We start from the raw sequence: 25,400 nt of genomic DNA on the forward strand, positions 1-25,400 counted from the left end.
TAAAACAACTAATTAACCATAAAAACAAACAAAAGATTAAGTAGTTTAAAGCTTTTACTATTAAGCTAAAACTGTGACCCAAAGAAAGTCTTTCCTCTTTCAGTTCGTACTTGCGGTGGCTGTTCATCTATGTCGTGTCTATGTTCGTTTGTCATGCTTACAAAAATAAAAATGTAAATTAAAAACTTGGATGTGCAATACATTACTGAGTCATTATTGTTGGCTCTGTGAGCCACGTCTAGATGAAGTTGAAGTGCAGACTTCCTGCTTTAATTTAATATATGATAATAAGGGATTTTTTTTCTTTTTGACAGCAATAGCTTTCAAATTCAGTGGCACACTTGGCATCAGTTTCAGACTTTTAAATACTTAACTGATGTTGAAATAGTGAATAAATAGCCCAGTCTTGCAAAAGAAACAGCAACAGAGTTTAGAAACAGGAAGCCTATTAATTAATACATTTCTTATTTTTAAAAAAAACCGCATTAAAGTGACACACGGTTCCATTGAAATAAGGGTTATATCCACAATGCATTGCGTGACCTCAACTCCAAAGCCCTATATACAAATGTGACCTGAAAGTGATGTCAGTACCCAAACATGTATGAACATTTCACTGATTTTATTTCAGGGCAATGTATTCATGCAGTAATCTTGTTAAATAAATAATAAATAAAATAAATTTCCCTCCATTGTACCTTATCCCTAGCGTCCTGTCACACCAACCCTGTGTATGCTCTCCTTCACTGCATCCATGAACCTCCTCTGAAGTCTTTTCCTTTTCTTCCTGCCCAGCAGCACCTCCATGTTCAGCATATAATAGCATTTAATTTAGGTTATCTTGGTCACTCCCACTGAAAATCTTCACCTTTGCCACATCAAGCTCAGTCTCATGTCTTTTTTGTCACTGTCACCATCTCAAAATCATGCATCATAGCAGGTTTCACTGAAATCTTGTAACCTTCCCTTTCACTCTTGCTCCTTCTGTCACAAATCATCCCTGACACTCATCTCCACCCACCCCACCCTGCCCTTCTTCTCTCTTGTGCACTGTCCTTTGCCTTGGATCGTTGACCCCAGCTATTTAAACTCACTCTACCTTCACTATCTCTGCTCCTTGCAGCTTCACTGTTACACCTGTCCTCTTATTCACTGACTTTCATTCCCCTTTCCTCCAGATTATATGGTCACCTCTCCGTGCTCTTTTCCACCTGCTCCCTAATCTCACCATAGATCACTATCACAATATCATCTGTGGATACATGCAGTATTACTGAATTACCCAATAAGGTATAACACTATATCTGTAAAAAATAACGAATAACATTCATATGAGACATTTTTCTCCCTAATGAGTAGCTGCTTCAGCTTCTGATACTACTTCTTTAAAGTTGTTTACCGTTACAAGTTAAATGAAAGACTTGTTCTTGTAGTTGGGGTTCGTAGTGTTGTTGCTTTTGCCACCACGACCACTTTTTGAAATCAAATATTAATCAATTTCTTTGCCTTTTCCTTGACGTCACGATTTCCGTGCGGTCTCCTTTAAGGTTGCCACGGGTTACCGGCTCACATGTCAGAACGAAGAGAATTGACGTCAGTGACGGCTGTTGATTGGTTCTCAGCCGTATCCGGTGGGGCAGCGGTCCAGGGCTCGGGGAAAAAAATCGAAAAGAGGAGGAAGATCTGGTAACGGTGCGCTTTGAGAAATATCTTACATTCCGAGTCACCGTTTAAAGGCTCGGCAGGATTTTACCGTTTCTTGTGAGTATTCGTGTTGTTTTGGTTCGCGGAACATATGACCTCTGTATAGGTGAAATTTGTTTCCTCCGTCTCTCGTTTGTTTATGCTAGAACTCAAGATGGCGTCATTGGAGGAGCGCTTTGCCTTTGCACGGAGCTAGCGAGCTAGGCATCAAACCTGACATACATAAACTAGGCCGAAGGTAGTTTAGCAATCCTCTGATACGCGTGTTGCTCATTTGAGGAGTTTTCTGCTGCTTCTTCATATGTCGGGTTGCTCGTTTTATTAGCATTAATCTGCTCGTGTAAGTTACTTGACTGCAGCCGTCAGCTTTCTCGCGAAGCCTTCCTGACCTAGACAGTGTTACAGACAGGGCATCTGCTTCATATTTACTCTAACGGTGGTAGTATTTCACCACTTTTTAAACCATTAAATGCGTTATTACAATCCATCATCAGCTATGCTCATTTGTCTGCTGTTTAGCAAGGTCATTGTGCCTCGCTGTTGTTTTGTTTAATTGCATAGTTAGTTTTAGGCGATGCTGCAGGATAGTAGCTGATTCAAAGAATCGACATTTAAATATAAATAACTATTTTACGACATTTCAAATAAAGTAAGACTTTCTTATTGCATAAGACAGGAGAGCTTTCCTAGTAGAGGTTGCCGTAGCTCTTAATTTATACCACCTGGTCCGAAAACAGTATCGTTTACCACATAGTTATTCCTGTGCTGGGTTTAGATTAAAGCAAGCCTGCCAAGTTTCCACTACAAGCGTAGTTAGTTGTGCATAACGGCTGTGCGAGCTTCATCTTTGATAACATGGCTAGTAATCTCCCCTGGGCCTTGTCAGATTAGAAATTATCCGAATCCTATTATACTGATGCACATGCACGATACACTTGCAGGCACAGAATAGATTGTACTCTCACTCCGCAGGACTTGTTTACTCATTTACCCTTCTAAATGGCTGAGATGGGTTACATCAGGACTTTAGAGGCCTTCCTGATTTAGACTACATAGCCAGATCAAGCTCAGAGCTGTCTGAAGAAACTTATATCACAGAGGCTGATCAGATGATCTAAGGAGCTGTCAGGCTGTCTTGCTCAGCACCAGTATTGTGGCGTGAAATGTTGAAACCTCAATCATGTGCGCTTGCTTTTGGCCTGTTTCACATTTCACCATTCGTCTAAATTTAGGCCTTGTCTATGATAATGTTTCAGCCCTAGCCAGCTGCTCTGTCATTGATAGAGGGCTTAATTCAGTCTGGGGGAAAAAAACTTGAACTGTTTTGTGTAAATAAAACCAAGAAAAACGGTGTGCTTGTTTTAGTTTTGTTGTGTCTGCCTGTGTGTGATCACATCATATGACCATTTTTCGCTCCAGACAATTAGGAGCACTCGGGTTCCATAGTGACAAAAACAACATGCTGTGCTTTCTCACTCCGGCTCCATTTTTCTCACATTCTCACATTTTTCTGTGTGTCCAGTTCACATTGAGACGCTCAGGCTCTTTTACCCCGTGTCACTCTCTGTCCTCAGTGTTGTGCGCTGATGATCTGACACTATGCTTCTTTTCCTTTCCTCTCAGCACAAAGGTTAGAGGTCACAGAGCAGGGTTGCGGCTGTCGTCATGGCATCTGGAAGTACGAGCAGCGAGGAGGAGCGGAGCCTGAGGGAGTGTGAGCAGTACGTGCAGAAACACAACATTCAACAGCTGCTGAAGGACTGCATTGTCCAGCTGTGCACCTCCAGGCCAGATAGGCCCATGGCTTTCCTCAGGGAGTACTTTGAGAGGCTGGAGAAGGTTTGTGTGCTAATGTATGTTTGTGTCTTGGACAAATGCAAGCCATTTGTCAGTGATGGGTGGGCATCTTATACCCTTGTATTGGACTGTACTACTGCCAGTTACTGTAACCTACCTTCTGATTTGTGTCACTTACAGTGACGCCAAAATTCATAGCACTTTAAAGCAGAATGATTAGCTATTGGTCCAGCAGGCTGACAGCACTTAACCTCCCACATTGACCTTTTTCTATTTACAGTTGGTTCTTGATTTTTAATTTTTTCAGCATGCAATGGGGGAAAACAGACAAGCCCTATATTATACATTTTTCCCCTTTCTTTTCTTTCTTTCTTTTTTTCAAAGCACATCTTGTGGAAAAATATTTAGACCCATCAAATGTGCGTGCACACTTGGAGAACAGACTTCCAGAAAACTCTTTGAGAAGTGGATGCTATAGTTTACTCTAAATATTAGTAAAATATTGCCAGCCAGAGTCAGCAATAGCTCATATGAAGGAACAGAGAATAAGTAAAACAATTAATTAGTAGTCTGGTTACTGTCAGATCTTTTGCAGATTTTTATCTTCCAGAGACAGGAAAATGAAATAATACCTTAGCTACTATTTTGTTTATCTTATATTATTATTTTCTTCAACTGTAGTCATGATCATACATAGATGGACAGTTTCAGAGTTTTTTCTTCTTCAGGTTTGCAGTTATTTACGTTCAACATTCAGAACATTTGAGGCTTTCGTCCATCTTTTTATCTATTTTCTTTCGCTTATCCAAATCACCATGGCAGTGTGGCTGTGGACTATTTCAGCTGCCACAGGGTGGGAGGCAGCGTGCACCCTGGACAGGTCGCCAGTCTGTCACATGAGGCTTTTGTCAATATTGAATTATAAAAGGTTAAAAAGTAATCGGACGCTTGGCTCCAAAGTGTTTCTTGAGCCGTGTCATTTCATTGTTTTCATTGCTGAAAAGAGCTCAGGAGTAGCCCAGAGGTGATTTAGAGATGATTTATTCGACCTAGAATGAGTTTAATTGTCTTGGCAATATGAAGAGTAACAAAATAATGATAGCCAAATGCAAATAAACTATTAGATCTAAAAGAGAAACTGTTGATGTAATTTGCATGGGAAAGACGACTCTTTTTAGTTTATTTTTTCAAATAACTCCATGGCTAGTCTAGATTTCTGTCCAGCACATGATTAAAATAAGACCAGACAACACAATTTCATAAAATAGTTACAATATTAATTACTTTTGTTGGTTTTCTAAACTCAATTTGTTTGTCTGGTTTTTTTTGTGTGTTTCTATACACTAGGGGCCTCAGCTTTGGGCAATACAAATACTTAGTGTTTGTTATAAAAAGAATGTGGTTTCATGAATTCCTTCTGAAGAGTCTCAGCAGCATGCATGGTGCAAACAGGAAACATACTTCCTATTGAAATGCATATGTTTCAAAGTTGTACTGCCTGTAACAAAAAACGTTAAAAATCTTGTTACGTACACAGGAACAACTGGATAATGGGCTGCACCAAAACCTCTCAGGATTTATTAAAATTTTCAGACCCAGTGAAATCATCACAACATAAAGGCTACAGTCCAGATTACAAAAACAAAAGGGCGAGAGTGGAACTCATAGATTTCACAGTGTTATATGGAGTGATGAAGCAAAAATCGACCTCAGAACGATGGAAAGGGGAAAGTGTGGCTTGTGCACATGTGACTGCCAGTGGAACTGGGACAATAAAACGTATTGATCATTTCACTGCTCATAGAAACAACAGGATGAGTGTAGGGGTACACAGTGGCTTTTTGTGTGCTCAGATTCAACCAAATGCAACAAACTGATTTCACCTCATGTGAACTGCTGTCCAAATAAATTGCATATAAATCAAAAGTGTAGTGTCTGCAATAGAGGAACACACCCATCTGATGCATGCTGGAGGAAAACATTACCATGAGTCCTGAGTGTAGGATGCGTTGCTTTCTATCATACAATTAGTTGTGACTGTATAAATCTTGTTTCCCTGACTGACTCAGTCCTGTCCCTCCTATTTAGGAGGAGGCCAAGCAGATTCAGAACCAGCAGAAGGCCAGCAGTTCCCGTTCAGACTCTCGTGATGAAGAGGTGTCTCCGCCCATGAACCCCGTGGTAAAGGGCCGCCGGCGGAGAGGCGCCTTCAGCGCAGAGGTTTACACAGAGGAGGATGCCGCCTCATATGTCAGAAAGGTAAATGCATACAGCAGATACGACGCTATGGCACATATGATTTCTATTTGTGCCAGCATCCTGACATTGCTTTCTTTTTGATTCCTAAGGTCATTCCAAAAGACTACAAAACAATGGCTGCCTTGGCCAAAGCTATTGAAAAGAATGTTCTCTTCTCACACCTGGATGACAATGAGCGGAGGTACCAGACTTAATATTTTTTTATAATTTTCAAAAAGTATATTCGTGGGGATGATTTGGATGACTGGCTCACCTCTCTGTTTCTTTTCTTTATTTAGTGACATATTTGATGCAATGTTTCCAGTCACCTACATTGCTGGGGAAACAGTTATTCTGCAGGGTATGATTACAGCTTGTCAGCATTGATCACAAAAAAGCATTAACCAAAATCATAGCACTGCTTTCTGTCATGCTAACTGACTCGGCTTTATGCCCTCAGGTGACGAAGGTGACAATTTCTACGTCATCGACCAAGGAGAGATGGATGTGAGTGTTTGGATTGTCAAGTAGCTCTGTTAAATGACTCATTTAAAATCACATTTAACATTTGCAAGTATTTATTTTGGTTTGTCCCTTTTCCAATCCGGTAGGTGTATGTGAACAATGAATGGGTGACCAGCATAGGGGAAGGTGGCAGCTTTGGAGAGCTGGCACTGATCTACGGCACCCCAAGAGCGGCTACTGTCAGAGCCAAGACCAACGTTAAACTGTGGGGCATCGACAGAGACAGCTACAGGAGAATACTTATGGTGAGGAGATGTGCGGCTGCAGACCAGCGTTTCTAAAGCTTGAAGTTGAAATGTTTTTGATCTATTCTTGTACTGTAGATTCACTGTTTGCTCTTTTTTTCTGTTGCTGTTGTATTGAGCTAATTTCTTCTTATAGGTGTGCCATCGTTCTCATGTTCACACTTCTAAGCCACCAGCATATTCTTGACACTATGTTTGTTTGTTTTTTTTTCTTTTTAAGCATTTACACTTTTAAAAAATGTCCTTCTCTTTTAGGGAAGCACTTTGAGAAAGAGGAAGATGTATGAGGAATTCCTCAGAAAAGTCTCCATTTTAGGTGGGTTACTTGTTTTTAAATTAACCATATCAGAAATTAAAGCAGAGGAAGGGAAGCACATTACCTGTGTCTGTTGCTGAGATTAAAATAACCTGAAAAGAACTTTAAAAATATCTCACTTTTAAAAGAAAAACAGTAACAGGTTCAGGCCTTCAGAAGATTTTTTTCTTTTTTGGTTTGTTTTTTATTCTGTCATCATTATGTCTCATTATTAAACTTTGCTCTGCTCTCCTTCCTCAGAGTCGCTTGACAAATGGGAGCGTCTGACAGTCGCCGATGCCTTGGAGCCTGTCCAGTTTGAGGATGGACAAAAGATTGTTGTGCAAGGAGAGCCCGGAGATGAGTTCTTCATCATCTTAGAGGTATCCACTTGATTCATTCGTCTCCTTTTACACACATTAAAGGTCTCGTGTTGTACTGCTTTATGACATATTAGTATTAGTCTCACTTGTCTCCAGAATATTTCAAGTTTCAAAGTGTCATTTTGTTTTTTGAGCCACACGTTTGTATATCTGTGGTTTGGCGCTCATTCAGTTCAGTGAGGTCAGAGTGCACGGCTGCTGACACTCATGCACGAGACACTCTGTGGCTTCTTTCTTTGTGTGTGGATATTTCACTTTTGAATAGAGCTAAATTCTCAGCACAGTGTTTGTGAATGCAGAGTTTGTTCGACTACCTCGCAGCTATAAAAATCTAAATTTCAGCAGTGCAGTGCATTACTATGTTAGCAGTTTCCCCTTGTAGTTAGTGTCTTTAAACTCAATATTTTCTGATCACAATGTTTTCTGGAAACGGAAACAGATAAATATGTACATGAGTGTGAAGTGCAGGACAGGAGAAGACACACTCAGCTGGATTTCTGTTCAGCATTTGAATGTAACGGAAACACGTAAAATGACATGAACACGCACTTCTCTACTTCTCTGTTGGTTATGAATCAGCCCTTTTTCTACACTCTGTGGTTGTCTCTCATCGTTATGTTGCCCCCAGACCTCTGACCTGTGCGTGTACTAATTAGGTCACATGAGCCCTCCCTAGGAAACAACAGGATTTCCTTTTCCTATGGTGACATGATTGGCTAATGTAATTCACTGAGCTTTCAGTTGTTAAGGTGACAGGAATACATGAAAGTGTTAGTTTGGTTAGTTGTGGGCTGTATTTTCAACGCTTTGCTTGGTGTCACGCAGACTTTTTTCATATTTTCTTTATTTTAAGCAACCAGATTCCAGAAATGACCCAAACTAACTTTGGCAAACACTGGCTTCCTGTGCAGCTCTGATGTTTAACAGCTTTTAGTGCGATACTCAATAATTGTGCTCATATCTTAAAGTCACACAAACAAACTTCAGCAGCTTTGTGTTCAGCAGTGTTAAATTACTGCTTTCTTTTTCATCAAAGTCTGACGACTTTAAGAGAGATGGAGGCTTCAGTTCCTCTTCAGAAAGAGCTGTGTGACAGCAGCGTACGCCCAGACAACACTTTAAATATATCCAGCAGTTGAAATCTTTTTTTCTTTTCTTTTTTTTTTTTTTTTGGCCAAAGTATGTCTTGCTGCTGGTAGTGCACACCAGTATGTTTAGCATTAGTGTTAGCAGCATGCCAGCAGCGAGAGGGTAGGATCATAGGTGAATTTTTGCTCAGCTTCCTTTGGTTACCTGGTTTCTATATCTTGTAATGCTGGCAGCAAGCAATATTTTACATGGCTACTTTATCAAACATTTGTCAATGAGTTGAATGACCTTGTCTGCTCCTGCTTTTCCTGGTTTTCTGCCATATTTACATAAACTAATGAGCCGCACAAAGCTACAAAATAACATAAATATGACTAATTTTAAACTGAATCATGCAAAGCTGCTCTACAGTTGTTGACCTCTGTTTTCCACACACTCCCTCTTGTGGTCATGCATGTGATTGACAGATGATCGGTTAGTGTCAGAAAGTTAATTCACAGGAAAAAATGGAATAATCCCACACTGTGGAATATTTCAGTTCCAGCTTAGTTTTTCTTTATCTGCATTATTCCAACATGAACATATTTAGCTTTAAGGTTGTTATGAAGTTGTTACAACGTTTTTGTTTTTTCTTTACTGTAGTTTTTATAAAAATGTACCACTGAACAAAATAAGCATTGGTTTAAACAACTGAAACCCTCATTAGTCGCAGTCTTGATTCATCAATGTATTAAAAGCACTTTTATGATAAGCTGATGTTTGTGTGTTTTCAGGGCTCTGCAGCTGTGTTGCAGCGTCGCTCAGAGAATGAGGAGTTTGTGGAAGTTGGGAGATTAGGACCATCAGACTACTTTGGTAAGAACTAAAGTGTTACATAGGAGTCTTTTACATATATATGCATGTAGGGCTGCTCAATTAATCGAATTTTAATCTCGATTACGATCTGGGCTTTCAACGATCATTAAAAATGACTGAGCCGATTATTAGCCCCTCCCTCGTGCTTTACTCTCGCGCTGCTCCGTGTGGCAAATCGAGCGCACCTCTCTGCATTTCGAACACGTGTCACAACAATTAAGAGCAGCGGCCCCCAACCTGTTTTGCGCCACGGACCGGTTTATGCCCGACAATATTTTCATGGACCAGCCTTTAAGATGTCGCGGATAAATACAACAAAATAAAATTAGTACAGGTACCGAAAAAAAGAAAATTTATGCATAACACAAGTGAAAAGACCAAGGAAAACCGAGTAAACGATAAAAACAATAACAAAATAACGCTGAAAACCGATAAAAACCCTGAAAACTATACATTTCACACCTGAGCCTCAACTCTCGCGTCCCAGTACCAAACGACTCACGGACCGGTACTAGTCCGAGGCCCGGGGGTTGGGGACAGCTGATTAAGAGGACCCGAGGGAAGCTCGGAAAGCTAAGCAGAAGTTATTTGGAGAGGAAAGTGACTGCTGCTGGTTAAAAAGAGAGGTAAAAAAAAACTTCAGTGGTGTGGAAACATTATGGGTTCGCGGAGTCAGTCGTGGATCAAGTAGACATAGTGTGTAAACTTTGCTACAGTGTCGTAGCTGCACCACAGAGCAACACTGCAAAGTTCACTAAACATAGATCTTTACATTTTTCATTTATTTTTTATACTGCAAACATTTGCACTGTTATCAGTATTTGCACACTATTTTATATTATTTTTTGACAATTTTTAAAGTCATTATTCAATACATTGTTATTGTTAAATAAATATCGTCAAATAATCGAGATCTCAATTTCAGTGAAAATAATCGTGATTATCATTTTTGCCATAATCGAGCAGCCCCATATGCATGTATGTAAGTATGTGTCATGCCATTAACTCAGTAGTTTTTTATTTTAAGTAACAAAAAAAAGATAGGGAGCATTAAAAATGGTGGAAAAACAGATCTTTGTGACTATGACCAACACTATTTCTGTATACATGTCTCTGTGTGTGACACTGAAGGATGTTTTCATGAATTTTGAATTTTAAGTCTGTGACACTTGTTTTTTTTTTTTTTTTTTTCTCCCCAGGTGAGATTGCTCTGCTGATGAACCGCCCCCGCGCCGCCACCGTGGTTGCCCGCGGCCCCCTGAAGTGCGTCAAGCTCGATCGGCCTCGCTTTGAGCGTGTCCTGGGTCCCTGCTCAGACATCCTCAAACGCAACATCCAACAGTACAACAGCTTTGTGTCGCTGTCTGTCTGAGGGAGCATTTCTCCTCACACTCACTTCTCCGCCCCCCGCCGCACCCTCTCCACCTCTTCTTCTCTCCTTTCAGACCCAGGGGTCCACCAGTGCTTTTCTTTTTTTGTTAGTTTTTTTTTTTTTTTTTTTTGCTTTCTGTCACCTTCTTCTGATTTCAGTTCCCCCATTCCCACTCTTAATTTCACACACAAATCATTTTATTGTTCCCACCGGTCACGCTGCTGTGACTGTTTTTGTTTTTTTGTTGTTTTTTTTTAAGCCATTCACCAGCGCTTGTACCAGCTGCTGTACGCTACCTTGTAGGCACAGTTACACCACATGTAACTTATGTTATATATATATATTTGCTGATTAAGCTTCTTTTTTTTTTTCGATACGAAGCGGGAGATCTGAAAGGTTCTCAGACTGATGAGACAGACAATCAGACTTTACATTGCGCTTTCAGTAAAATTATTATTTTTTTGTTGCAGACTGAAGTGAAGAAAAGTTTCCTTTGTTGTCGGGCTTTTTTTTTTTTTTTTTTTTTTGGACATCAATTAGCTTGACTACACAGAGAGAGAGCAGAACTGAGAAACTGTAGAGGGCGTGAAGATCTAATGCTCGACTTTGGTTACCGTTTGATTGGTACGACGAGAAAACAATGTCTCTTTTAGTTCGAGAGAGCTTGTACAACAAATATTTTTTATTGTGCAGCTACCAGGCTAGTGCCAAATGTTGATTACTGTCATTCAATGCAAAGATGCATAGCCGTGGGAATGCAATGCGTGCTCTGTTCCAAACAGGAAGTAGTTATCACCCTGTAGTCATCTTAATCAATAGGACGACCATACAAGAACTGCCTTGACTACTCTGAGGAAAATAAATAAATAAATAAAAAGAAAGGAAGACAAAAAAAAGAGTATTAAGTGTATTTCAGTATTCAGTTTCTTTAGTATATACCAAATAACTTGGTCACTCTTCTGCTATGGTTTGTAATCAAAATGTTATAGTATAGTTAAAATGATCCTAGTTATATTATTATCATTGACTAAATGATAAACTTATGGTTTGGAGTGATGGTGATTGTTTAAAAAAAAATATGTTGAACTTTGTCTTTTTGTAAACACTTATTTTTCCATAAATTCTATTTTAGGTGTCCAGTGCCACAAAGTAAAAATAAATGCTTCTTCTTGTCAACTGATGAAACAGTATGTAATTGTATTGTGTAAAATGTCATGGGTAAAAACTTTTTTAAATAGATCAAAGGGATAATTAAAGGTTTATCGAAGCGGGGAGTACAAAGCGGTTTTAAAGGACTTTTCAGGACATCTGAAGTATTTCTGTTTCACAGCTCGGCACAGGCGAGTTGACAGGCAGAGCGAGCGGATATTTATTTAAAACTAGTGTCATTGCTTATTGCCTATTTGAAAAGGTGGCTGTCTTTTCATCAGAGTAGCTTGTGACCTGTTCTCTATGCTTACCTGGCATGATGTTTTAGGCATCCAGTGATCTGGTATGAATGGAAGTGTGTATTTAAAAAAAAAAAAAGAAAGGAAAAAAAGTCCTGCAGACGCAGGAACCCTGTCGAATATTTGGTTTGTTACTCCTTAGCTGAACTGCTTCACAACTATTTAGATGCCATAATAAAATGAAATATTTCTTTTTAAAAAAAACAAACAAACGGACAAAAAAAAAAAACCTTTACCAAATCACATGATGTTGACTTCTGGACTCTACATTCCTGCATCACTGTCTGTTAGCAGAGATGACCTGTAATCATGTTTCTTTTGGTTCTCATTCAGAGCGTTTGTACTCGCTTACAGCTGAGATGTGTGTTTGGTTTTATGTGCCGATTGCAGGGTAGTCAGGTTGGTGAGAAGACCTCATGGATGTGAGTGTATGTTTCTTCACGCTTAAATCTGATCATCATGCCCCTAACCCTCAGGTTAAACCTTGCGGATGTGGCTTACCTGTGGATTTGTGTCCACTGACAACACATCTGGGAAATGGCTCCGTTAGGGGTGAGGGTTTCACCTTTCTGTCAGAATATTGTTTTCGTGTAAATAGCTGCATCATTGGTTTGAGTCCAAAACGTTTTTAGCCACACTGCAGTCGTCCCAGTTTGCCTTAGCTTACCTAACCTGGGCTTACAGTAGAAGTCAGTCACTCCTGCTAGCCCGACCTTCAGTGAGTTTGTTAGGCCTGCAGCACAGAGAGCTGCAGATTATAAGAGGACCATTCTTTTTCTATTCTGTCCTGTATTTAGTTTGACCTCCTGTATGTGCAAAGATGTTTATCCTTTTGGTATAGATTGTTCCAGATGGCAGTTTAAGCAATAAAATAGTAAAAAAGAAACTCTGCTTTGTCTCAGACTTCTTCCTTTGCAGACTTTCAATACTGTGCAGGGTTCTTCTTGGCTGCTTGATCACTCATTTCCAGTCCAGTCCTCATACCTGACCATTTTCAGAAGAGTGGTTTTGTTTAAGCCACTTAACATGGACCTATGAAACTAAAAGGATTGGCCAGTGTCGTGTCTACACAACATAACATAACTTTCAAAATCTTGTAGATTCTGGGCATTTTGTTACGAGCAGCCTGTTTTTGTTTGTTTTTAATCTGTTCTCATTTCTTTAGTTCACTGAATGAAAAATGTCCAAGATAAAACACAGTTTGACGGGTGTACAATAGTATTTTTGCACCAACAAGCTGAGCTTTTACCCAGAAACTTGCTATATCTCAGCATGGTGTCAAATGTGTTTAAAACATTGAGGAAACTCGACAAATAGAGGACAGAAGAAGGCATTGCTGACTCAAAAGCTACCTACGGCAGATGAACAGTATCTGAACGTCACGTGTCCTAATAAGAAATAGGAAGAAAAATATGTATCTCATACTGTTCACTGAAGCCTCATCAGAAATGGTCTCAGTGGAAGTGTGGCTGTCAAGAAGGTGTTCTTAAGAAAGAGAGAAAAAGCCGAGGCATCCCAAACTACACAAGTGCTGCACTAAAATCAGTGACAATAGCTCTGATGTGAGTGATGAATCCAACTTTAAAATTTTTGGTTCAAATTATCTCAAAGGTGTTGGAAGTAGTCAGGAGAGAGGTACTACAGTGAGTGTCTACAGCCATCGCAGTGGAGGCTGTCATGGTTTGTGGCTGCATTATCAGCCAGTGGTGTGGGAGATCCTATCCAAACTGATGGAATTATGACCTTAGAAAAGTACTGTCAGATTTTGATCCACCATTCAATATCAGAATCTGATAGCCAGTGGTTTAATTTTTAAACATACGATGCTGGGAAAACGTACCAAACACACAGTGCAGCACTATCAGTCATGGACCGGCCTCCTTCAAGCATGGGTTGCAACATTTTTGAAGCAGTGTGGGATCATGTTGACACAGAGAACAGAACAAAAGCCAGTCAAAGAAGAGCTTTGAATGTCCTTTATTTCATAAAATACCCAACCAGCAGTTCAACACCTCGAAATATCTAATAGTAAAGTTTAAGAAAAGCACCTGCCCGCCATGTCCCTGTATTTTCAAAAAGATGTAATATCAAATTTGCACACTAGGTGGAGGTATTGCACAGAAAAATAAACAACATTGATTTGCTCAACAAGAAAAAGCCTAAATTAAACAATTTAAACAACAGATACAATTCTTCATTCCTCATTTGAGAATTTTGTCCAGTTTATAATAAATTTGTTTTTTTCTCAAGCTTTTTAAAATTCCGTCTTTAGCAGATATTATTCAACTGAGCACATTTAAAGTTAGATTGTTGTATTTGGCACTATGACCCAACATTTATATTTCTCTAAACTTTAGCTACTGGTTATTTGCAAATCCTCTCTGTGCTTTCCTTTGGTAAATCTTTTATTTTAGACATTCATTCACTGAAAGCTTTTAGAGAAGGCGTATTGTAAAAATGCTTCGGTATGAAGGGATTTACCTGTGCTCGAGGGCCTGTTTTAAGTAAAGGATCCTTATCAGCCACTCTTTCTGCTTTGTCAAGCTCAAGTCTGACTCCACTTGGCTCTAAAGTCTCTTAAAAATAGTTGTGGTTATTTATCTTACTCTACATCACAGAGCAACGCAGACTATCAGGTTAGTTGGAGGAGAACAAAGGGAATGAACGGGTCAAAGCTCTGACATGTTCAGACGAAAACCTCACACAAGTCCGCTTGGGTGAGAGTTATTACTGTGGTGCAACGAAATGCATATTTGCTAATTGTTTTGGGTTTGCTGTTTCTGTATCCTTGCCTGGCGGAGCTGACGGTGACGTTGTGAAGCTGTTTAAACACTCTGATGAGACGGAGGATTACAAGTCTGGAAAACAGGGTGGAGTAAACTAAGTGGCTGTTTAATAGGTAGCACTTTTCTCACAAACATATGGCTGAGCGCGCACACACACAGTCTGCCGCTCTAAGGTGATAACTTCTCCTCAGAACTTGCAGAATCATCACATAAAGACTTTATTTTCTGATTATATGTCACGGACACGCAGAGCTCTCTTTCCACATCCACAGTGTAAACCAACAATCATTAAAAAAAAAAAGCTGATCCAGTGGTGGCTCTACATATCAGATGCTGTAAGTTTCCACTCACAAAGCTTCATTTTATTTCATTAAAAAAAAAACAAAACAGGGTCTTTATTTAAAAATGTGAAGGTGTCAGAGATTCCTTCCTTCTGTGATGAAGACTCACGGCTTTTTCCTAAAAATTTATCGAGTCTTATTTATACGAGTCTCTTCCCGAGCAGCCAGAAGCCGAGCGCATCCTCTGTTACCTTTGCATCGTCCCGTCTGTGGCAGCCTCGGGAGTCACTGTGGATTTAAAAAAGTCCTCAGTGATCACTTCGTCTTTGCCCAGCCTCCGGACGCACCGGTGGACCACTCGGAGGACCTTGTGCAACCTGCGGTCCAGGGCCAACAGGTGGGGCTCTGTCAGGATGGGCCTTAAAGAGTCTTCCTGCAGGGACTCCCTCATCACATCACTGAGCCTGAACTCTGATTGGGCCAGGAGCTGCAGCCTTAGTAGTGTGGATTGCTTTATCCTGGGGGTAAGAGGACAGGGCAGAACACACGATCAACAGGAGAAGAGAAATTAGTTTCCTTAATTCCTTCACAGATTTTATTAATTTTTTTTTTACTTATGCCCTTATGTACACAACTTCCATAGACTGAGTCATACTCACATGCAGCACTGGGACAGTGGAGACAGGATGGACATCTCATCTTTAGCGTGCTTCCCAAACCTGGTGCATAAACAACACACGTTAAACCCCGACAGCGAACAAAAGCAGCATCATTTAGTGCTCAGCAGCGGTTCTGTCTCACCCTCTGGCATTGTCCAAGTGAAGAAGGAAGCCTTCATCCCCAAACTTGGTAAAAATCTCATAGTGGTGTCTGTCCATGTTCCCTGTAACGAAGGCGTGACTTTAACGAGGGGAACAAATCTCTACACGTGTAGCTAGATTTCCGCAATATAAAATATCTGACGCTACATGAACAGTTTATAATGCAGAGGTAATGAAATACCTATGAGAAAGTCGAAGATGGACATGTCTATGATGTTTAGGAGCCTGTTTCCTGAGTTATAGGGGTACTGCTGCTTTATTGTGTCGCAGTAGAAAGGATTCACTTCCCACCTTTTGAAAGAAGCATAAACGAGAGGAAATTAAAAGGAGCCGATGGAGAATATTCTTTGGAAAATGAAGCAATTAAAATAAATTAGCCACAACTTTTTATTGCTCACTTTCAATGTGATGCTCCAGCAAAACAAAGGGGTTGATGTGTAACACTGTGTTACCTCCCTCATTTCTTAACACTCTGCAAGCATTCAGAACTGAGTAGACAGATGCTGTATTTTATTTTATTTACATCTTAACAGTTTAGTGCTTGCTTTGCCACATTTTTTAATTTCACAAGGCCCCAAATGTAATTAACTGGTAATAACTCTACAGACCTGTGGTAATTGCAGAATCTGGTTAGTCTTGCAAAAATAAGCAAAATCTTCCCTTTAAAAGGCATCAACTGGATGTAGGATGCTCTAAAATGCATTATACAGTACAATGTTAATATGTTATTACAATGATGTAACCAGATAACAGAGTCAGGAGGCCTCTCATTTATTTTGTGTGACAAAGTCACTGAGGTGTTTTAATGATATAAAACAGGAAGTGGTTTTCATTTGACTTGTGCAATCTGACTTTGGAGGCCTTAAAAATAATGGATGCTATAGTAAATAAAAGAGTCTTTGAAATCTTGCACTCTGATTTATGGAAAATGACACTCATGTTTTAGTAGCAAGAAATATCCATTAAATTAACTGCATATACACAGCAGAAATATTGTTGTCTTATTATTATTATATTTTCCTGAATTCCACCGCCACTACTTATTTCTGTTTAAAGTGAACAAAACTATAATATTCTATATCAGAATTAAAAACTTAAATGGTTAGTTTTATAAAGAATTGTGATCGGAGTCACAGAACAGTAACCACAGCAGCAATTAGTAGCAAAATACAGAAAATTATTATTGTTCCAGTTTTCAAAAACCGGCAGGATGTGATGGACACCACTTTCTTGGAATGACTTGAGGACATCTGATCCTGCAGGATGGAGCCTTAATTTTGTCCTCAGTGAGCTTCCACAGATTCTCGACTGCATTAAGATAAAGACTCTGAGACAAGCGTCTCATTATTTTAACGTTATCAGGTTGAAGGGAGCGGTTTTAGCTGCTTTGCAGTGTGACAGAGTACATCATCGTCCATAAAAATTGCTGACTGATTGGAATCTAGGCAGGACAGGAAGAGTGTGTTGGTTAAGGAGCTTCTGATAAATGTGGAATTTATTGCTTCCTGTCTGGATAAACTAAATGAAACTGACTCTCATAACTAAAGTGATGTTTGGACCGGTTCTCTGTTGGCAAGATTTGGCCTAACCTAAGTTGATGACAGGCTTGGTCACTGGAAAACAGACTTTAAGTCTAAAATCTTGCAGGCAACAGTGGACTGTGTGCCAAGAATGAACTTGAATGCACTGTTTACCAGTGAATTTACAAGCATTCTGCATAATAACTGGTGTCAGTAAAGCTGAAATCATTTAAGAATTTGGCTCGTGCATCAACCAGCTTGTCTTGAAACTGCTGAAAAATTCATCCCTTCAGCCTCAAGCTGAACAACTGCCATCAACAACCGCCAGCTCACCATTTTGCAGAATGCTTGCTGGCAGTTAAACAGTTTTGTGCTGCATTAAAAAAAACGAGGTCTTACTCCTCCCGTCCAGTGAAGGTGTAGGAACGGATCCACGGGCTGGGGATGGAGATGCGGGGAGCAATGCTGAGTCCCGGCAGGTAGGCGGACAGGGAGCCCTCCAGCAGGTCGGGGCTCCCGCACGCTGCATATTCTGTCTTGCACACATACAGGCACTTGGCAAAGAAACAAGTGTTGTTTGCTGTTTGGGAAGCAGAACAAAAACGGAAGAATGCAAAATGAGTTTTTCTGTTCACTTCCGATTACATGCTTTCCAATCAGCTCTGCCTTTCCCTCTAGCTGGATGCCATATCAACAGCAAGGAAAAACACAAACAAACATCAAACTGAGTAAAAAATAACTCGCGGATCATCTTAGCTTCACGCAGACATGCTTGTTTGCAAAGATATGCAAAGGGCAGAGATAAACAAGCTCCCAATCAGATGCACAGCTACTGAGAAACACTATTCATGTGTCAATCAAGTATTTGAACTATTGTAAAGGAGTTTATATTTAACATACAGGCATAACCGTTGAGTCTAATCTAAAGGTATTACTTTGAGGAACTGATGTGGGTTTTTTTTTTACCCGGGGAGGTGAAGAACACAGCTCGTAGGTCTTCATTCTGGGTTACTTTTAGGACTTCACTAGTGATGTTCACCAGCCTGCCAACCACTGGAGGAACTCTCCGGAAGTCTAGGATCCTAGAAAATATATTGATGTGATTCAGAGGAAAACCTTTTACTCGTGTAGGGAGACAGCTCGTGCTGGCATAAATATTAATGCAGTGTAAACCTTCCAAAGGTGATGGTAGTCTTATCTAACTTTAAATCCTCATCTCACAGGAGCCCACGCTCCACTTTCACTGATTTTACTGATTCTTATCAGTGAATGAGTCCGCTTGACAGCCGCCGTGCTGTGTAATCCAGCTGGCTGCGTTCATATAAACTATCGAGAGCTTGTACTCCCCAGAGGCAGAGTTTTAGTCATGTCTCGCAAATAGTAATCAAACAACAATCAGCGTGTCATGCCGAATTGCTGTTTCTAAAATGGTTGGCATTCCCCAGCCCCTGATTGCGAGTGATAATGATGAGGGCTTCTGGCAAGTGAGACACAACGAAGAGAGAGAGGCAACACACTGCCACAGATTACACACATAGCAAATTAAAATTTAAAAAAAGAAAACAGGAACAGGAGTTGTACAACATTCTCACTTTTTAAAGAATAACTGATAAAGTATGAGCAGATAAGGAGAAAAGGCACTGTTTGAGAGTAATTACAATAATTGTTCGAGCTGTTGACGTGGTGCTGGAGTTGTTTTCTGTCTGTGACTTAACACTGTGTGTGTGTGGGTCTGTTAATGATACCGTCTAGTTCAGATGAGTGAATCACCTCGCCTCAGCTAATGTGTAATTGCATAAAGATAAGTGGGTCCTCATCTGTGTCCAAACACTGTGGTTCGAACTGATCAGCAAGTTGGGAAATCTGAGGGTGTGCCAAAATGTTGCAATCTTTTTCGAGGCTCCATGATACATTCGTTCGCACAGGGGGACCTGTTTTTTTAGACTTAATTGTTGGAGACGGTTTGGGATTTTAAGGATGTTTTTGAATCTCGCTATTACAAGAATGCTGCCACATCGTCTCTGAGGATTCTTTAATTTCATCACTTTCTCTCTAAGACATAATGGATGGATCCATAAATCTAAAAATGGATTATTATTATAGGGTCTTGACCTTACAAAATCATAAGGGCCTTTAGATGACTGTTGTAGTGATTTGGCGCTATAGAAAAAAACTGAATTAAATTGGATTCATTTTTGGTCAATTTTAGGATTTTTGTTTTATACATTTTAGAAAGAGTTTCACAAAGTTTAGACCCGATCCTAACATCAGGATGTAAACTTCAGCATGGAAATGGAAAAATCTAAAATAAGAATTTTGTGAAAGGTCACTTGGGGCAAATTCTTTAATTTTCATCTGCATGTCTGCAATTTGGGTCCGCAAAACTGCCAGCCACAAATTGATACATGACACTTTGATGTTAACACCGGCAGTTGTAGTTGCTAGACACATCTGCCAAGTGCTTCTTAGCTTATTCAAGTAACTAAAATGTATCTCTCGACCATGTTTGCAGTACCTTTTGGAGCATTTTTAATGCAAGTAGGCTATTTATTAATTAGCACTAATTAGCAAACATTTGTGTATGTGGATGCAGCTTGCTAGCCTAGCTAGCTAGCATTTGGGATAACTAAGAATTTTGTCACCTCCCTCAAATGCAATTTTTTTCTGGCTTCATAATAACAAAATTGAGCCTTTAGAATAGAAGTTAAAAAATGTGATGTCATGCATCCATCTTTTATATACAGTCTATCGTTGAGTGTCCAAATACTGTCATCTAACCATGCGGATTTTAAGCTTGTTTGTTTACTATATTCACATTCTTAGTGTAACCAATCACAAACCAAGGTGGAGCTTACCCCAGCTGTCTTAAGGTAAGAGGTGGGGTACATCCTGGCCAACACAGACACTCACATTTACACCTATGGGCAATTTAGAACCACAAATTAACCTAACCCCACTAATAGCATGTTCTTTGGACTGTGGAAGGAAGCTGAAGTACCCACACAGACATGGTGAGAATGTGGAAAGTCCACACAAAAAAGGCCATGGCCAGATGGTGGATTAAAACCCAGGAACTTCTTGGTGTGGGGCAACAGTGCAAATCATCGCACCACCATGCTGCCTGCTGTGATGACATCAGTCACTGAAGTTATTTAGAGGCACAGAGGTGGCAGAGCCTAGCTGGCATACAGCTAGAGGCAGGGTACACCACAGACAGATAGCCAGTCTATTGCAGTGTATTGGCACTGCAATAGACTGGCTATCTGTCCACAGCTGTCACTCACATTCATACCTTCTGGCTATTTAGACTCACTAATTAACCTAACATGCAAGTCTTCTGACTGTGGGAGGAAGCTGGGGCTGGCTTTTCGTCATTTTTATGGATTATAATGAAATCTGGATCAGATGTTATCGTTCCCCTCAAGAAATGAATTGGATAATTGACTAAGAAAAAAAGAAAATGAATCAAAGTGATAAATAAGCTTTTTTTCCTCCCATTTGGTCGCATTCGTCCTCCCTCCAAAAACAGTCATAGTACCTTTATATATACAAGGACGTAACTGAGATCAATAAAATAACATGTGTGCAATCAACACTAAAATTACCCCCAGCAAGCCAAGCAGTCATATAACCACAGTGAGAGGACACTAAAATTACCCAGTCTAACAGCAATGACCGAGAAGACGTGAAAACAGTGAGGGATAATGAGGCTGCACCTGTCCAGATGAAAAGCAGCAATCTCTGCATTGTGTCTCTGGAGGTCAACGAAATAGAAGACGTCTTCTGGAGTCTCCTCGTCCCTCTGCTGCCTGACACACACACACACACACACACACACACACACACACACACACACACACACACACACACACACAAACACACACACACAGAGCGATCAAACTGTCAGTTCCAACACTCTGCAATATATAATCAAGACATTACAGGTGGCCAACTCGAGGCTTTTGACTGACATAAATTCACACAGAACATGACATAGCATGCTATTACAGTACACAGTCTATGTTACCTAACTCAGCATTTCATGTTTTTGTGTGATTTCATTGATTTCACCAACTGAAAATAACCAACTAGATTTCCTCACCTCATTGGTTTAAACATGGCTTTAGCTAGGTTGCGCATTTTCAGGGCCAGTTTCAGGTGATGTCCGCTGGGCTTCACCACTGTGGGAAGACACACAGAAACATGATGTGTGGTGCGAGATCGAGACGTTTTTGTGTACCACAACATTTGCCCTACATGACTTCCACTCCACACTTATCTCAATGTTTTTGGCCAGGGAAAAGCAAACAGTGAGCAGCATGCAAACTGACTCATTATTTTAAGATTTTAGATTTGCAAAATGTGAATCATTGTCTGGCCTCGCCCGAGTAATAAGGTAATTGGATGCACCCTGCGCTTTTTCTGACTGGCTCCATATTGTGTCACAGCAGTAGTCCAGATCAGCACATACAAGCACCCCCCTCCCCACAGTGCTCAGTGAAACTCCAGGTTCTTAATAGTTAACAATCAAGCAAGGTTTATAATATAAAACCATTTCTGGAAATGACTCAACGCGAATCCAACTGGCACAAACAGCTTCTGTGGCCGATGAATTACGTCGCTCTTTGGTGACTGAAATAATGAGAAGGTAAAATTTAAACTGTGGGGGGTAGCGATTGTTTTGTTGCTTGTTTCTTCTTGGCAGTGAGTGATGTTTGTGTGGCCATGCACTTCACTGCGCAGGGATGCTGACAAAGCACAGACGAGACAGGTCAGACAAGTCAGCGTGGAAGAAGAAGAAACGTAGCTGGGAGAAAAATTTAACATATAAAACCAATAATGAGCTATTTGTCCTCCTTAATGTTTACATTTCTACCTGCGACACTTTTACAGCACTTACTTAGTGAACAGCTCAGTAGCATCTATTGTTTGGCACGTCACTAACTTTCAATTATCCATCCGTAGCTTTGGTTTGCGTGCTGCTCAGAAGTAAAGTAGGAGATGGCAGCGTAGGTGGTAAGAAACGCTGGCTTCCCTCGGCGCGTGCAGACATCAAACGCTTAATTAGGAGCTCTGCCTTTGAACGCAGACTAATTCCTGGGTTTTATTTGCCCCCAGAGCAAAGTATACAGAAAGACAAATCTGGATTTTGGTGCCAATAGAAAAACCAAAAATCCTCACTATCACAAAGGCAACAGTGTGTTTGTCTCTCATGGTACTGCCAAGCAGAAAAGGCAGAGTGAGAGAGAGGCAGACAAACAAAAAGAGAAACAAAGAGGCTAGTGAGAAATCAGACTCATGCGGTTGCACAACATGAGATATGAGGTAAAGAAAATAAAAGCCCAAATCCCCGAATGGATAAAAGGCTCATTACAGGTGGCGATGACGTTGTCATACCTTGGGTGCAATCACACGCTCCTTTTAGGGCTTTCTCATCTTGAGTGTAATCTGTAAGACAATGAACTTGTTAGGTAATAAATTAGCACACTTAGTGCAGGGAATGTACCTGTCTAATTCCAGAAAAGTAATGGGTGCTAGATTTGCCATCTGCATAAAACGCTAGCTGAACAGTCCTTACTGTAAAAAACATTAGAGTCCTGTGCTGTAAAGGAGCTTTACAATACAATACAATCAGCTGTTTGGTTGCTCTTGTACTGATATTATATTATATCTTTCCTACATCTGTCCTATATTAACAGAAGCGTTTTTCATTGCATATTTATTCAATTATACTGCACTACATGTAAAATTCCACCCAGTTCACAAAATTAGACCCCATGAGGGATATGACAGTACAGCATAAACACAGGAAGCCGATAATCTTTCCCTGACATCATCGAGCTAGACGCTCCAAATCCCATCTGACCTTCACCTGCACTGATGACTGTCATGCTCTGCATGTCCTTGATAAGTTGAAGGACAGTAGGGTCATCACGGGAGTACAGAGCATAGCGGTTTATTCCCAGGTGGAACTTCAGCCAGCTGGTATCAGGGTCGTAGGTCACCTCATGATTAGTCACAGTGATGTTAGCCAGAGCCGCTGCCAGACTGTAGAGCTTCATATGTCTGAGGAAGACGAATAACACATAGGACAGATGTTAGCTGTGGGATACAGGATGCTGTCAACTCCCTATTATCAGAGCCCTAAATAAATGGTTAACATATGTAAACACATCAATTTTCTGTAAAGCCATTGTTAATCCTATGTTATTTAAAACAACAGAGTAGCTGATTTAAAGAGATGCTTACACTGAACCTAAGATGACATGCTTAAAGCAAAGGAAAGAAAAACATGTTGTGTTATAAAGTACTTGTTCTATTTACCACTTTACTCCTGCCTCCATTAGTCATTTATAGTCAGCCAAGTTTTATTAGTCTCTTATATACAGGCTTTTTACTGTTTCTAAATTGAGTTTTAACAAATCTAAACTGCCCAGCCCCCTTTCCCCTCCAAGTAGGAATAAGAATAAACTGATACCAAAAGAAATACTGTCTGTGGTAAGAGGGGCACCACATGACAAGGGCTGACCACAGTGAGTGGGATTGCCATTTCTCCACCCAAACAAACTCCATCACAGACCGGATAACAAAATGAGATAATGGAGCAAAGCGCTAAGAATAGAAGTTTGTTTTTCTGTCATTCCTACCACCTCATTCATTTAATTTGACGTGACACAGAGTAATCAGGCCGCTGGACAAGTGCAGAGCGTGTATCCAAACACACACTGTGGGAAACAGATAAGTCACGAATGCACACAACGAATGCAGTAGATGTGATGTTTAGACGCTGTTGCAATATTTTGCAATAACAAGCCTGTGAGCTGCCTTTTTTTTAGTGCACATTTGTAAGGCAGCACAGCGGGGAGATCCATTGCTCATAATTCTTCTTATTTTCCACTGTGAGAGCCCAATATCTATATCTCTCTGAGGGAGACAGACAGACAGCCTCACAAGCCAAGACGGCTACAACTCCCAAAGATTGAGATGGGCCCCGGCAGTTTTAAAAATCCTTGTTTACCTTAAAGAAACCGTTCCAGATGCTGGCTCTCAGAAGTGACGTGTTTGTCAGGGTTTTCTGACCCAGCCCACATGACACTGGAGTTTTTATGACGCACAGAATTGTCTACAGATCCGGATGTCTGTCTGTGGGTGTATGCCTGTCACCACGAACAAAGTGCATCCAAGTTCATGGATATGTGTTTGTGTGTGTGCCTCGGGTGGGTTTGGCCCCAGTGTCACTGACCCTGCCTCCTGACCACAGTCAAGCCTCAACACGTGCTACCACAGTGGGAACTCTGAGCCAAAACGAACACGCAATTTAACAATAAAGTGAAGTAACTCCGTCAAGTCACGCATTGCAAAATCAGTGGCATTATTGTCACAACAAACATTATCTTAATTTAGAATGATGAAACATGACACCAGAAACTGACCTTTCCCAGTGCGACACTTTCCTCCTATAGTAGTCAATCAGCTGTTCCACCTGCAGCAGTCTCTCTTCTGGCCCCAGAGCCGGAGTCTGGATGTTGTATAGAGGGTGAGAGAAAAGCCTCACCAGTTTTGAGCCTCCGTACGCAGGCTCAGACGTGGTGCCGTCCAGGAGTGGTGCAGAAGTCCAGTTGGAGAGCTGCGGCGTGGCCAGACCCCCCTGGCTGGGGGGGAGGGTGAGTTTGTTGGGGCCACATGAGCAGGAGTGTCCCGATGTCAGGCCCTTGCTCCGCATCTTTGGCAAGAGGATGAAGTAGAGGTCGGCGGAGAAGACGGCCGTGAGGGTCACAGCTAATAAGATGCGATCTCTTCTCATCATTGAAACAGAAGGAGGGGGGTATAGGGGGGGCAAAGAAAGCTGAGCAAAGTCCTGGCTATGTGCTGCTCGGGACTGTGTGAGGCATCACTTGTAGTCTCCCTCCAGTCTCGCACACACACACACACACACACACACACACACACACACACACACACACACACACACACACACACACACACACACAGTCAGCCGGGCAGAGGCAAGCAGTCACAGGTTGGTCCAAGTCTCTCTCTC

At 40.8% G+C, this 25,400-nt stretch overlaps 2 protein-coding genes across 2 annotated transcripts; one reads left to right on the forward strand and one right to left on the reverse strand.

Annotated features, from left to right (window-relative positions):
- Positions 1 to 1,602: 1,602 nt before the first annotated feature.
- On the forward strand, positions 1,603 to 12,837 carry LOC147323046 (cAMP-dependent protein kinase type I-alpha regulatory subunit). Its single transcript, XM_086303149.1, has 11 exons — positions 1,603 to 1,761; positions 3,328 to 3,543; positions 5,590 to 5,760; positions 5,850 to 5,941; positions 6,039 to 6,100; positions 6,200 to 6,246; positions 6,351 to 6,509; positions 6,765 to 6,825; positions 7,066 to 7,187; positions 9,050 to 9,131; positions 10,331 to 12,837. The coding sequence occupies exons 2-11, from the start codon at positions 3,370 to 3,372 to the stop codon at positions 10,501 to 10,503; spliced, it is 1,143 nt and encodes a 380-aa protein (XP_086159275.1). The 5' UTR covers positions 1,603 to 1,761; positions 3,328 to 3,369; the 3' UTR covers positions 10,504 to 12,837.
- Positions 12,838 to 13,912: 1,075 nt separating this feature from the next.
- fam20a (FAM20A golgi associated secretory pathway pseudokinase) lies at positions 13,913 to 25,166 on the reverse strand. The gene is made up of 11 exons (XM_086303156.1): positions 24,793 to 25,166; positions 23,232 to 23,425; positions 22,757 to 22,807; positions 21,462 to 21,540; positions 21,076 to 21,168; positions 18,326 to 18,441; positions 17,759 to 17,939; positions 16,021 to 16,130; positions 15,820 to 15,901; positions 15,678 to 15,737; positions 13,913 to 15,536 (listed from the first exon to the last, which is right to left on the reverse strand). The coding sequence occupies exons 1-11, from the start codon at positions 25,164 to 25,166 to the stop codon at positions 15,266 to 15,268; spliced, it is 1,611 nt and encodes a 536-aa protein (XP_086159282.1). The 3' UTR covers positions 13,913 to 15,265.
- Positions 25,167 to 25,400: the final 234 nt, after the last annotated feature.

This window comes from Aulonocara sp. 'chitande type north' Nkhata Bay, linkage group LG8, assembly GCF_057382095.1.
Source record: "Aulonocara sp. 'chitande type north' Nkhata Bay isolate Kocher_YH1m ecotype deep benthic linkage group LG8, A_spYH_male_GT1.1, whole genome shotgun sequence".
NCBI lineage: Eukaryota > Metazoa > Chordata > Actinopteri > Cichliformes > Cichlidae > Aulonocara > Aulonocara sp. 'chitande type north' Nkhata Bay.